The sequence below is a fragment of the Buteo buteo genome, chromosome 1 (genome assembly GCF_964188355.1).
Source record: "Buteo buteo chromosome 1, bButBut1.hap1.1, whole genome shotgun sequence".
Taxonomy (NCBI): Eukaryota; Metazoa; Chordata; class Aves; order Accipitriformes; family Accipitridae; genus Buteo; species Buteo buteo.
Genome location: NC_134171.1, coordinates 24,833,456 through 24,849,061, shown reverse-complemented (window position 1 = coordinate 24,849,061; position 15,606 = coordinate 24,833,456). Strand labels below are relative to the sequence as shown.

At 35.7% G+C, this 15,606-nt stretch overlaps 1 protein-coding gene across 1 annotated transcript in view; it reads left to right on the top strand.

The window, feature by feature from the left end:
- ARAP2 (ArfGAP with RhoGAP domain, ankyrin repeat and PH domain 2) overlaps positions 1-15,606 on the top strand; it is a 133,340-nt gene that overhangs the window by 78,256 nt on the left and 39,478 nt on the right. Inside the window, exons 21-25 of the mRNA XM_075024281.1 lie at positions 4,728-4,891; positions 6,918-7,130; positions 9,245-9,350; positions 11,812-11,959; positions 12,827-12,895. Coding sequence (XP_074880382.1) covers positions 4,728-4,891; positions 6,918-7,130; positions 9,245-9,350; positions 11,812-11,959; positions 12,827-12,895 — 700 coding nt within the window. The remainder of the gene's footprint in view (positions 1-4,727; positions 4,892-6,917; positions 7,131-9,244; positions 9,351-11,811; positions 11,960-12,826; positions 12,896-15,606) is intronic.

The window sequence follows — 15,606 nt, the reverse complement described above, 5'->3', positions numbered from 1 at the left end:
AGTGATGCAGATCAGAAACAAACACTTTATCCTGTTTTTTTTCCAAAGAACAATATTGAAAGATTCAGCATTAAGTAAGCTGCATAGACCAACAGGGAAACAGAGGTATCCTATTCAAGGTGCAGTCCAATAGATGAATCAAACTGTGCAGCTAATTTCATAGATACCAGTGCTGAGCAAAACTTCTAGCTCCAAGTGAGCTTTTATTCTTTCTTTCGTTATAATATTTCTGTCAAGTGAGGGTAAGTTTTCCCTGAACTGCTTTAATAGTTTAATGGAAATTCTGAATTATTTGAAAATAATTTCAACAGGGGCACTGGCTGATTTATGGTAGCCATGAATATATTTAATTTTTCTTCACTGAAGTCTGCCATAAAGAATTTAAATGCATAGTGTTCACATTATCTTAACCATTAAAAGCCATATGGGTGTATAAGCTTTGGCATAGTGATTCTTGCTTAGGATATTACTCCAAAAGTATCCAGGTGTTCAGCCAGTTGCATGTTACTGCATCTTGCAGTGATAAGAAGTTTAATGTGTGAATGGGGAAAATGATTAAGTATAAAATCACCTTTATCTTGAGACTCAATTATTGTAAATGGAAACAAAACCAGCAATCCTCCTTCTGCCCCTCCAAACCCTAGATAAATTAATTAATACCCTTGAGATGTCAGCAGCAGCAACTAAATGAGATGCCATACTTTCTAGGTTTTCCTATTTTGTGTGTTATTTTATAGCAGTGCTTGTCTAATGCCAACTTTGGCACAGATTGATCACTTGGAAGGGACCCTATATACTGATCTATTGACAACTTTCATGTTAATTTGTTAGTCACTTGAACACAGGTTAAATGATAAAATCTGAAAAAAACAGTATTGCAAGAATGAAACAAAACAAGAAAGATTTTTCCAGAATTAAGTTGGAAAAAAACCCAAAACAAACAATGCCCCCCTTTTCTGCATAAAGAAATAAATGTGGTTGATGTCTTAGAGAGTCTTGCTAAATTTTATTAGAAGAAATGATGAAAATACCTTGAGTATTTTCCTACTGAAACTCATACTGTTCTGTTGTTTTTGTTACTGACTTCAAACTAGCTTCCCGTTACTTACAAATACACCTTTTTTTTCAAGTCTCAGTCATTGGATTGATTAATTAGGGAAAATCATACATTACATGTATCATATACCTTTTTTTGACACTTTTTCATATGGCTACTCTAGGCGAAAGAATTTCTTAAGTTGTTACAAATGGACTTCTCACTTAAGAGTTATTGCATACACAAGTAAACAGTTTCAGAACTATAAAAACTTCAACTCTTACTGCTGAAATAATTATAATGTAACAAATCTATGAATTCTGGACTTTTTAAAAATACTTAGTAAATTTATGTGTATGTTAAATTCTTGGGGTACATAAATTTAACATTCATCTGATCCATAACTACTGAGAAGAAGAGTTTACATTAATTTTTGGGATGCAAGGTGCATAACACTTTCCAGCCTGTATAAAATACAAGAATTCAGAGAGAATACTACCAAAAGGCATGTGAGATTTTTCTGAAGTGTTGTAGGTATGAATACAATCCAGTCCTCCCCCTTTTCCCCACTTCTTCCTCTACCTTGTTTTTTACTTAGCACCTTGCTGTTCATTTATTCTTTGACATGTTCAGTGAATGAAGACTACCAGCTCGGAAATACGAAGTGGTAATTGTGTTATACATTGCAAAGTAATAGCATATTATGAGAGGCTGAACCAGGCTAAAACATTTTCAAAGCAACAAGACTTTCTCTTTTGAAGATTGTTGCTGTCTTTGAAGCTCAATGTACTTCCTAAATTTTCACAATAATCCTAGACTTTTTATAATTCTAGACTACTTTTTTCAGATCTCAAAGATGTTTCGTGTTTGTCTTTGAGTATCTTTGCTAAAGTAAATTAGAGAGGAACACGCTCCCTTTTATAGCACCTATTGAAATTTTATTGCACTCTGATCTCTGTTGGAACATATTGTCCCAACTGTCTCCAACCCAGCTGAAAATCCTGACTTTCACAACACTGTTTCTTTATGCCATAATCAGGTGGTCATTCAGCTTGTCTTATGTTCTGCTTTCATAGTTAAGATGCTTCTTGTCTTCTTGCTAGAAGTGGCAAACCATTTTCCAAATTTCTGTGTCTGAAAGTTCCCTTTGTCACACAGAGATGTCCTCTGGTTTGCTCCATATTCAGTTTGCGGGTTTTTTTTCCCCTTTATCTCTGCTATTTGTAAAATTCATGAAGTGACTGGTGATACTCGATCTCTTGTTGCCATCCAGATAGAAGTTGCATAGTAGATAGGTGAAGAAGCTATTCCTATGTAGCTCAAAAGAGGTCAACAGAGAAATCTGTACATTGAAGAGAGGAAAGGTGTCTGAAAACAGCTGTATACAGTAATTTTAAAATACATCTTCTATATATAATGTAATGTAAAATCTCTAATGCCATACTTTAAGGAAAAATAGTTGTGCAGACAATTCAGTTTCAAATGTTTCTTTTTTTTCCTGTAATCATTTAAGCGCTCTCTTAGGTGTCAGTGAATGTTTTCAGACCATAATGTAATCCAGATGGTGCTTTTTTTTTTCCTCTGTTACACTTCTTTTGTAGTTAGCTCTTTCTTATTATAGATAGTAAACCTTCCCTGCATACTGGCACAATTTCTTTATGCTGATGGTTCATTAATCACAATGCTTTCTTCTTAACCCTTTGATGATAGTAGTGAGATTTCTTGTAAAATGCAGTTATGAGCACAAAATTCTAGAATCCAGAAATAATCTAAGACTCAGATGAGTGAAAGGACTTGTGCTTCCAGTATGAAGTGCTGGATATAAGAACCTTAATATCCTTTGAAGAAGTATTGCTGACCTTTGTTATATATCTGTAATTATTAGTGGAATTTCCATGCTTTAGTTGCAGTTTGATTATTCCAACACCATTTCATAGCAATGCATAGCTTCTTGGTACCTCTGTTTTCAGACACATAGATTATTAGAATCACTTGAAAGTTGCTGGAGGGCACTGAGTTGTGCTGATGTCTGTTTCTCACCCTTCCTCCCCACAAACCTTACCCAGAATCACTTAGTATCACTGCTTTCCCAATGCAAGAGTTGTGCAACAAAGCATACAGACATAGCTAAAGCTAGTGGACTTTGCAAGATGGGGTAAAGATAAACATTTGCACTGTTGTGGATGAAGTGTGCTCACGTATGCTGTTTGTCTGACTATTGGTGCAGAAGGATGTGATGGTAGTCCATGAGAGAGTTGAAAAGCTTAACAGTAACTTCCTTCATGTTGAGACTAAGTGATCTTGGACTGCTATATTCATTTGTGCCAATTCAGTTGCCTCAATTAACTAAGGCAGAAATCTACACTGGCGGGCCTTCTTGTTGGTTTGAGTACTTAAATTATTAATTTTTTGGGTGTGGACTGTATGTGCTTCACACTTAGCAGAGCAAAAACTGTGCCAGTATTCACCATATAGTCACTATTGCTATTTGTTACGAAGTGTGTGCCATTTATCAATTTTTTAAAATGGAAGAAGTAGCATATGTATAAACATACTGTAGAAGATGCTGAATTTATATTGTAGGAATGCATTTCAGTTCAGAGTCTGCAAAGTGGTCAGTCTGCACGATAGCTAAATCTTTGTAAACATTACAGTAAAAATTCTTTCAAACATGAGTACTTCTATAAGCTTAGAAATATTCTTGACATTAAGTTGCTTAGTTTTGTGGTACGTGGGACATCAGTACACTTCGCCTGTGTTTATATGCTTAATCTTAAGCCTTGCATTTAATAGAACTTTATATTTTGGTAATTTGTTCAGTGAGAAATACATGTATTTGTTATTACTTGTTACTATTGTCTCTTGAAAACTGTGTGGAAGAGATGATGACATTGGCATGAAAATCAGAAGGTAGATCTGCAGAACTGTCTCTTACATCATGAAATTCTGTAGCAATTCTGCTGTGCTTTGAGTACAGTTCTGTTTAATGCCAACTTCCAGGTTCATGGTGATCAACAAATGGTTTCCCAATAGGAAAAAACCCTTTAAGTTTGGCTGAAAATGTTAAAATTCAAAGGAATGCTTAAACTTCTTATTTGTACATTGTTGTATGTTTTAGTGATTTAAATGCATCCTACGTGTGCTTGCTCTCTGCCAAAAATACTGTGGTTTGAGATGAGCTTTCTAAGCCACTTCCACAGTAAATTGACTGAATTCTGAATTGTGTCTGGTACTGGTTTAATTTCCTTTACTCTCTTCTCTTTTATGGTGTTGTAGTATATGCTGAAATTGTTTCTCTGACTTGTCTAGCTTTCTTAGGTGACTGCTCTAGAGACTTTTGACTAGGCAAAGTTAATAATTTTTTGGAAAATAATTAGTTGGCCTTATGAATGCACAGTGTGGGAGCAAGATTGAAGAGAAATTAAAATGTTGGTTAGGTCCTTTCAAAGGCCTGTGACAGTGTTTGTGGATCTTCTTTCATTTATTGTGACACTGCTAGTACAAATGTAATTGGAAAAAAACAAGATGCCATAACAATAGGCCACCGCCACAGCTTTATGGGGTGGAAGGTGCCCTGATGTTTTATTCTAAGTATTTCTTATTTTTCATGGACATCTGCTGTGTTGCTGTAGTACAATAACATCAGTTTTCTATTCCTTTCCTGCATTCAAAATATTTTTATACTTTTCAGAACTTTGTACATCCATGGCCATACGAAGCTGGATTTCATGGTCTGGTATACTGCAATTGAAAAAGCAGCAGGTACAGATGGTAATGCATTACAAGATCAGCAGCTCAGCAAAAATGATGTTCCTATAATAGTGAACAGCTGTATAGCATTTGTTACACAGTATGGTAAGTACAGTGGATTTTATTCAAAATAAGATCATTTGTATAATACCTAAGGCCCCACACCATCAGATCTTACTGAATGAGTTTATATATTATCTAAAGTAAACCCATACCCCTCGTTAGCCTCACCGCTCTTTGATGTGATGGTGAAGTACACTGCCACACATCTGAGAATGGGCAGTTTGGGGAAATACAACTTGGTAGATGCCCTTTATAGACACCTTCCTATTTTAGAAATTGACTTGTTTGCCTGATGTAGCTCAGCCTTGGGGTCCAGTGCCTTGGTGCAGAACACTTCATCCCTGAAAATAAGCTATGTGAACTAGGAAAGGCTATGGCCTGGACTGGTCAGCGCATCTTCTGGGAAACTGATATTGACTGTGGAGCTGAGTTTGGTCTTAAGGCTGCTGGGTTTTCAGAATAATAACCTAAGAACATATAGTCAATTACTGCTTGTTTAAGTAATTTTGCCAGTGTAACTTTCTGTAGCATTACATCATATGCAGATGATGTCTGTGTCCTTTTTACTACTGCAAATTCATCAGTTTTCTTGTGAAATGCTAAACGCGTATCAACCTTGTACTAATCTGTCTTCAGCAAAAATGTGTCTGTAACCTCCGTCAGTATGAGAGAGCCTAATTTATATTTCAGTGACTGAAGTTTAAGTGAATAACTTTTGAATATGGCAACATTGTATTATCGTTAATAATTGTGTCTGGGTTACAACTATTGCCTAAAAACAAGATGAAAAACATGTTTTTGCTAAATTATTTTTTAATCATTAGCAATAGGAATTATTCTAAGTATAGTTTACACTTTCATGCACTGAAATGTTGTTAAAGTAGGGTAATTATGTCCGCCACTCAGAACAATCGCTTGTGTGTGTTCTAAATTAAAATTCAATTTCCTGCTGTCTTTTAAATAAGTTAGATCTTTATTGAAAAATATATTTTTTTTCAAGATCAGCATTACTGGGTGTTTAAATACTCATGTGAAAGCTGAAGGAATTATTTGTATGCATTACCTGTATGCATACAGGTTTTTACATTATCATGGTAAAGGTTCTGTTTTCAGTTGTGGTCTACAGATAACAGACACTATCGGGTCCCACAGCTGTTCCTGACAGTAACAACACAAAGACAGTGCTTGTGGGCATTACAGGAAAAGTGAATTGCAAGAACATAAGACATGATTCCATAGGTTTTGACAGAGTGCTTAATTTGACAGGTACAGAAGAAAAGCAGGGTTTTGTATAAAATACGATTCAAGAAATGTGGGGAATGTGGGAAACACCTCTGCAAAGAGAAACAGGACTGCACATCTATGCCAAACTTCCAGGAGTTTAAAAAAAATAATAAAATAATGTTTTGGCTACTCTAATATGCAGTAACTGGAGGTAGTCTTGACTGTGTTTTAGACTATGAATTTTCTTTTAAGTTGGCTTTGGTGGTGTTAGTTGTTAAATACAAGAATAGTGGCTGCCTGATGTCTTCCTGAATGTGAGAAAAATCAGAAAAAAAGGAATACTTCCTTCTAATCTTGAGGCTTTTAAGAGTGAAATGTTTCAGGTTGGATGAATAGAATAATACTTTACTGAGTCCTAAGCTGAGCTGATCAGTAGGGTAATAAAATAGTGGGAGTTTTGCTCATGAAAGCAGCTTTTTTTTATGTGTAGTACAATAGCAGTCATCAGAACTTTTTTCCTTTACTGTGCCTTCTGAAACTATTATTTTAGGAAGTTCTGAAGAGATATGGGGATTTGAATTGCCTGTAAAGTATTCCTGAAATTGTGATCCCAGGCTTGCTTAATATTATGATGTGTATTTTTGCAAAGAGGTTTGGTTGGGTGTAAGCAGGCTTTTCAGTGTTTTTACTGACAAAGTGAGTATGTGCAAAAGGTCAGCAAGATTTTAGTAGGAGATATGTTTGACAACCAGATATGCTTTTCATATAATAACATTTGGAATTTTTAAAAGAATACTTGATTTTACATTTGTTCATTTTTCTGTCCTGTATTTCTGTAACTTAGGTTTAGGTAGCAAGCACATCTACCTTAAGAATGGCAATTCTTCCAATGTGGTTGAACTGCTGGAAAGCTTCAAAAAAGATGCAAGGAGTGTTAAACTAAGAGCAGGAAAACATCAGCTTGAAGATGTGACTGATGTATTGAAGAGTTTTCTTTCTCAGATAGATGATGCACTTCTCACTAAAGAACTTTACCCATTCTGGATCTCTGCGTTAGGTAACGTATTCAGTAACACTTGATACAAGAAAGGTTGTATGTACGTTTTCAGTATCAAATTTGAGGGGGTTGTTAATTACTTGCCCTGTGTCAACCTATGTTATTTGATAATTGGCAAAACAATTGTAGTGAGGAAGAAAAAATGTTTAGAGCTTGGCTACAATATACTTATGTTAATCAGAGATGATTTTATTGCTTTTAAGTGAACCAAAATAATAATAAAAAATAGTGATGTTTCCTTGTAACAGTAGACCAGTATTGCACTGTGTTGTAGTTGGATCAGCCAAGGTAAGAAGTGATGATGAATATTTTACTGAAGCATTGATGGCAGAATTCAAGAAACAGACAAATGTTAGAGTAGGAAAAAAGTGTGTACTTTGTCTTTTGACCATATGTAGAAGTTTATGCCACTTTTGAACTAATGTTAATGCTATCATCTGCATGATAGTTAAATGACAGTCTTGCTGCTTAAATTCTTCAAATATCTTTTATGAACATTCACACAAAGTTATGTATGTTAACAGTGTAAACTTTTTACCAACAGTTAACTTGTTTTTTGTTTCCTTAGAAATATTGATTTAATTTGAAAGAAAAATTAAGTAACTTCAACCCAAACTGTAACTTATGTATTTAAAACATGAGGGTGTGTATCTCTATGGTTGAAAACAGAACCTTGAGATTACTAATAAATTACTCATTACATAAATTGTGATGGTTTTTATAGTGTTCATACAAACCAGCTATGTTTCTGTTGGTTTCTATATTGCAGTATTTACAGACTTCAATAAACAAACTCTTTCCATCCAAAACTGTGCTATAAAATTGCAGATGATGCATAGCAATAAGAGATGCACAGGAAAAGCTAAGACAGAACAGTAATTTCTGCCTTAATGCATTGAAATCATATAGGCTTGTTTAGTGTGGTGAGTTTTGTCTTTAAAAAAGATATTAAAAGCATATTCCTCTCCGAGTTTGCTTAAGTTCAAACTTATGGAAGTTGCTTTAATGTGAACCACTAGAAGTTTGGGAAATTCAAGTATCAATATTACACATTTTTGAACTTTAACCTCAATTTGAACAAACTAGAGGAAAGAATATTAAGAATTTATTCACTTACCACAAGATTGATCTGATCTTATCATGTCAAAAAAAGTTGTATTGGTAGCAGTTTAGATTTAAGTTAGCTCTTTTGTGAATAGAAGTGTTACATAATGGTGTTACAGTGATTTAACTTCCCGATTTGTACGTGGGGCTAAAATTCTGCTTCAGTTTTACACCAGAGAATCCTGTCCTGTTATAATTAAGTTACCAAACAAATCATAACACAGTGCAGTAGTTAGTGGAGAGTGCTAGCAATCAGCTGGAAGAGATGAGAGTTCTTATGTGCTTTTTCTTTTCAGAAACTTGAGGGAAGCAAGGGACCGAGAAGAAAAAAGCTAAATAAATAAAATTTACATTAACTTTGCTCATGCTCTGTAGTATCTATGCAGCACAGGGAGGCAGGCTTAACTTGAAGGTAGAGAGCTGTGACTGTCTCATACTGTGATTCTGAAGACTGGAACTCCTGTCATTGGTTCTGCCACTGTCCAGCTATGTAACTTTGTACACTTTATTCACCACTCCTTCCCCTTTACTCTCCTCTTACCAGTCTTGTATATTTGGACCTTTAAACTAATTTGGGCCTTGAGACACTTTACCAATAAAAATTAAAAAGATGAAAAGGTCTTTTCCTTTCTCATCTCTGGGAACTCTTAGAAGTACATTTGCACATGCGTATACACGGATGCACTCACACATGTACACACACAAACTACAGACTAAACAACCTTTGAGAAGAAAAACAATTGCTATCCTGGGACTTAGTCTTAAACTGTAGCAAATGGTGCTTGAATATAGAACTGTCCCTCATCATTGCTGATACTGTTTCCCTGAACTGGTGTACAATAATAGACTTTGTTAATAGTAGATTGTCAGTATTGCCTTTATGAAGAAGAGGTTGATTGGGTAAATTGTAATTTTAAATGACTAGGTGATGCCAATATAGTTAATGAGAACTGCTGTTGATTTTTAGTGTGCATTGTTATTAACGCTCAATGATTATTATTTTCCGGCAGATACACAGAATGAAAAGGAACGTGTGAGGAAGTACGGAGCTTTTATTCGGACGCTTCCACCAGTCAATAGGGCAACTTTGGCTGCTTTAATTGAACATCTTTACAGGTCAATGCAGATGATGTACTGTAGCAGAGAAATTCTTGTAATGTGTTCTCAGTATAACTCTACCATAGATGAAATGTGGCTTGTTTCATTAACTAGTAAGCATCAAAAGGTTACCTAGTTGTGGCGATTAATTATATTTGATTCCTTTTAATTTATAATGTGTTTTTTCTTTGGTTGTATTTTTAGCAGTAGGTATCCATAAATATTAATGGAATGGAACAGCCTTACAGCAAGAGGGCTGCTAGTATATGTGTTCAAATAGGGTAATTTTTGAGGTAGCTTCTTTATACAAATTCACTTTACCCCAGTCTGCTAGTCTTCCAGAGGATTATTGCAAATGGTTCTTGAAATTAAAAGACTTTTCAGGGAAAATGTCCTTCTTCACAATCTGTATTGCACTTAATAACTTTGGGAATTAGCTACCCTTTCTGTTTTTCATCAATGCTTCATTTTGCAGCTGAGGTAGCGGTAGACAATATCCAAAATATAAACTTGTTTAAGCAACAAAGGTCATGTCTTATTCCTAGATCAAATAAGCAGCAGCAACTGTATAAAAAATGTGTGACTTGGTGTCCTGGTTTCGGCTGGGATAGAGTCAATTTTCTTTCTAGTAGCCAGTATAGTGTTATATCTTGGATTCAGTATGAGGAGAATGTTGATAACACACTGATGTTTTCAGTTGTTGCTGAGTAGTGTTTAGACTAAGTCAAGGATTTTTCCGCTTCTCATGCCCAGCCAGCGAGAAAGCTGGAGGGGCACAAGAAGTTGGGAGGGGGCATAGCCAGGACAGCTGACCCAAACTGACCAATGGGGTGTTCCATACCATGTGATGTCATGCCCTGTATATAAACTGGGGGGAGTTGGCCAGGAGGGATGGATCACTGCTCAGGAGGAAATTGAGCATCAGTCAGCCAGTGGTGAGCAATTGCATTGTGCATCACTTGTTTTGTATATTCCAATCCTTTTGTTATTATTGTCATTTTATTACTGTTATTATTATCATTATTAGTTTCTTCCTTTCTGTTCTATTAAACTGTTCTTATCTCAACCCATGAGTTTTCCTTTTTTTCCCTGATTCTCTCCCCTATCCCACTGGGGGTGGGGGGAGTGATTGAGCAGCTGCATAGTGCTTAGTTGCTGGCTGGGGTTAAACCACAACACTTGGATGATTCTGCAGTGTCATGGTTAAGTATATATTATCTATTGAACAAGTCAGATTATGTTCCTGGTAAATTGTAGTGAGTAGAGAATGTGTAGAACCTTTTCTGTATAGGAAGTTGTGTTCAGAAATTACATTACATAGCCAGGTACGTAGCAGATGTCCTTTAAAAACTATTTATATGATTATTAAATTGATTGGTGCCATTGTTAGGATAAAGGTTATAGTAAGTATTGTGTTTAATGATGTTTCTAAGTATATCCAATTCAGATATATTAATATGCCGTTATATCTGTTCTGAAAGTAGTTTGAATTCATGTGTGTAACAGCCAAAATTCTGTGTGATACTTTGAAGTGTTTGATTCTAAAAGAGGATACATGATGTAAACAACAGAATTGATATGAAAACTTTACCATAACTGTAGAAACTAAGGAGGATCTAATTTCTTTCCACTTTTTTTTTTATCTTAGATCATAAGTTTGTAGGACATACTTATGTAACTTAATATAGCGAAGCTGTAGTTAGCGTTGTTGCACCCTCATCTTGAGTACTGCGTGCAGTTCTGGGCCCCACAATTTAAGAAAGATGTTAAGGTCCTTGAATGCATCCAGAGGAGGGCAGCAAAGCTGGTGAAAGGCCTGGAAGAAATGTCCTATGGGGAGTAGCTCAGGACTTTGGGCTTGTCTGGTTTGGAGAAAAGGAGGCTGAGGGACGACCTCATGGCTTCGTACATCGTCCTGAGGAGGAGAAGTGGAGAGGGGAGGTTCTGAACTCTTCTCCCTGGGATCCAGTGATAGGACATGTGGGAATGGTTCAAAGGTGCACCTGGGGAGGTTCAGACTTGATATTAGGAAACATTTCTTTACCAAGAGGGTAGCCAAATACTGGAACAGTCTTCCTAGAGGGGTGGTCGATGCCCCAAGCCTGTTTGTGTTTAAGAGGCATTTGGACAATGCCCTTGACATTCTTCAACTTTTGGTCACCCCTTAAGTGATCAGGCAGTTGGACTAGATGATTGTTTTAAGTCCCTTCCAACTGAACTATTCTATTTTTATTCTATTCTAAATAATTTTGATATCACTTGAGATGCAGATAGAAAGTATAAGCTTTCATTTCCGTAATGAGATGTGAGGTAAAGAATATAAAGAAACAAATATAAAAAAGAATAAATAATATTAGATTTTTTCATTGCATTTAACGTAGTTATTCTTTTTGAAATGCACTGCATATTCTGTAGAGGAGCCTCAGACAATTAAAGGAACAATGAAACCTTCTAAATACGTTTATTTTTCCTTCAACAGGGTGCAGAAGTGTTCTGAAACCAATCATATGAACCCTCACAATCTAGCCATGGTGTTTTCCTCATGCTTATTTCAAACTAAGGGCCAAACTAGTGAAGAAGTCAATGTAATTGAAGATCTAATTAAAAATTATGTGCAACTTTTTGATGTAGGTATCTTTATATAAAGTGTCCTAATTGCTCAGCTGTTGGACATGCTAAAATATAGAAGTCTTTTTAAAGATGATCTTGCTGTTAGTTACACTGCCTGAGGATTTGCAGGGTTTTGAACTCTTAATTCAGTGGCCATTGTTTTTTGTCTGCTTTAAATTTTATTTCGCAGCTAGCTTAGTCTGTGTAGGAAAGACTATATTTATAGGGTTGCTGTGAGCTACTGTTTTCCAAAATGGTGCACATTCTTCTTGCTTGACACCAGCATACCAAATTTAAGAAAACATTAAGATTATGACTATTGAAAATAATACTTCTATGCAGATTTTATGGGCCTGATCAGAACTGAAGCATGGAAGAATTCTGTGTTCTTAGTCTCTGAGCTGTGGTTACAATAAAGACTAGAGCAAGTGTTTGGTTCCTTAGGCCTAGAAAGAACATTAAATCCAACTGGGTAGAAAAGATACTACTAGCAGCAATTCGTATTAGCCATTTTGGTTTAGAGTTTACTGTGCCACTATAACATTGTTTGGCAGTTTTTCTTGGAGTTCTCTCTTCTAATATGTATTTGGTAAAGTTTATAGTAACGAATCCCGTCAATGAAGTGCTGTTTCTGACTGATAGAATAATTTGCATAGCTGCTTCTATAAGAACGCGATTAACACTATGGTTAATTGTAACAATATTTATTATTGTTGCATTATTATTAATTATTTACTAGTTTTAGATGTAAGCATTGCTTTATATTTATATTTGTATTTATCTTAGTTTATTATATTAAATTAGTATTTGCTAGTTTACGTTGTAATTTTTATACTAGCTCCCTTATACTTATTAATTGATCAAAAATTATCCATTTTAAACAGATAAATGAAGACCAGGTCAAACAAATGGATATAGAGAACAGCTTTATTACCAGGTGGAAAGACACTCAGGTAAGTGGGAAATATCAACTGGTACAAAAACAATTTTAACAAAGACTATTTTGTTGTTTACAGGTTTTTATACCTAGATTTCTAAATGTAAATTACTCAGTTTGTATAGTGACCAGTGTTTTTTACAGCGCTGAGGGAAATAAAATTAAATAAAAGAGGAGGCATAAACTGATAAAGGAAAACAGTTCTGTGTAAAGCATACTGTGGAATTATGTTCTGGCCTGAGCACTGGGATAACTTACAGGTTGTTACATGCTTTTACTATACTTCATAAATTGTACTAGAAGGAAATGGTCAAAATTTGCAAGTGTGAAAGTGATGACCTGTCCTTTTTTAATTTTAAACATGCGTATTAAGTACCTTCAAGTGTATATTAATACCTTTATTATTTCATAAGCTTTGGGTATATGTGGTCCCTCTTCATTAGAGTTTCACTACCCCTTTGAGTTTAAAGCATCTGAATCTTTAGCTGCATCCTGTTTTGTGACCATTTCTAGAACCCCAAACCACAAACATTATTTGGGGAAGCTTCAGACACATACTAACAGTCAAACTGAACTTCAGGATACAATATAAGAAAATGGGAGATCTTATGCCACTTATTATCATCTTGAGTTCCAGTCTTAGCTGTAACAACTTTTGAATAACTTCAGAGTGGTAAGGAACAGCAAAGTGATAGCATGTTTCACTGTCTGAATGGTATTTTTGTACAGTCCTAATTAAAGCAAAAATTGGTAAGTTTCATAACACTACCAAGGTGGTTGAATTAAGAAAGGTAAAAGGAAATGCAAGGAGCTTAAAAGCTTTTTCAGAAATCTAAAGTAGTGGAGGAGAAGTTTTGAGCAGTTTTGGAGCTTACAGGGCTTTAGAAACTAAGCCAGCAGGAAAAAAAAAAAAAAAAAATCTATAATGCTTTGTCTGTTGGTTGCCTTCCACCTTCCAGCAACAGTTTTGTGGTACCTTGTAAGCCATCATTAAGAAGACAGGGTCTTGCAAATACATGTTGAAATTGTATGTTCTGTGAATTGCTATCTAGAGTCCTACTTTTATCTCATATTCCCTTACTGTCTCGGTCAGAGTGGCATGAAGCTTTCTGACCATAATGACCTACTGTGAATGTGCATATAGAAGGTAGAATGCCTATTTCCTCCTTTTGATGCCCAGTGGGGAGTGACCAAGTCACTGGGAAACAATTTAAAGTTTATTTCTAGTGTCTATCTTGCAGAATGGAAACATCTGCCTTCTGGCAATCCCCCCTACCCCCGATTTGATATCCCTAAGAGCATTCTGCAAGGCAGGGGTTGAAGTATCTTTAATGGAACTTATTAATTCTGGGGACCATGAAAAGGACCTTATTGAGATTAAAGAATAAAATTTTGAAGCCTAAGACAGTGAAAATGCATAGACTTTTAAATACATTCTTTTCTTTTCTGTGGTTTTAGAACCAAAATAATGCATGTTACAGCTGGTTACACTATTAATATTTTCCAAGCAACTCTGGGAAGCTGTCATGGTTAAATATTTGTAATACCTTCTGGAAAAATTAGGGAGATATGAGAGGAGTTTCATGAGTAGAGAAAGAGATAGTGGAATCATTTTGATTAGATAGGGAGGAAGAAAAGAAAGGAAACTGAAAGGCTGTTGATGGATTGAATAACACAGTAGCAACTGCTGTCTAGGTAGGTTTGTCTAAAACTGAAGCTGTGAGGAATATAGAGAAGACCCAATTAAAATGGTTTTGTTCTGTATCTTTTCCACCCCAGATACCACTACTAAATGACCTTTATGAGGTATTATATTTACAAGAAAAAGAGACTTGCTTTCTGTTCTTAAAAATAAAAACCTAGGCTTTCTAAAATTGTTAAGATTTTTATTAAAAAGCTTCCAGCACCTGAAAAGCTAGTCTTCCACATTTTAAACTTTATAATCAAACTGGAACCTTCATGAATAATTGGGCCTGTTTGGACTGGTTTCCCTGGGACTCTCCAGATTGTTGGGAGGCAGAATTATAGAAAGATTGAACTGGGATTTTAACTGTTCTTATTTTGCTCGCAGCAAAGTCTCTAGCATTAATAATCAGCTTTCTAAACTGATGGTTACACGCACTGTGTTAACAGACTCTGGCTTAATTCTCATAACACACATGGCTAAGGTTTAAATTCTTTACAAAAAATAGTAATATCACTTTAACCTTAAAAATGAAACAAAATCTGCTACCTAATCACAGAATTATCATAGAATTATACAGTATCTCAGGTTGGAAGGGACTTGTAAGGATCAACCAGTCCCAATTCCCTGCTCCTCGCAGGACTACCAAAAAGTAAACCATATGACTAAAAGCGTCGTCCAGATGCTCCTTGAACTCTGACAGGCGTGACGCTGTGACCACTTCCCTGGGAAGCCTGTTCCAGTGAGTGACCACCCTCTCAATGAAGAACCTTTTCCTAATGGCCAATCTAAGCTTCCTCTGATGCAGTTTTATTCTAGTCGTCTAGGTTGGAAGGAACCTGTTGAAATCATCTAGTCTGATTACACTGCTGCTCAAGCATGGCAGGTTGCCTAGGACTGTGTCCTGTCAGATTGTGAATATCTCCAAGGATGGAACCTCTCTGAGCAACCTCTTCCAGTGTTTGCCCACCCTCACAGTATAATTGTTTTCTTGTGTTCAGATTGAATTTTGCATGGTTTTAATTTGTGCTCATTGCCTCTTG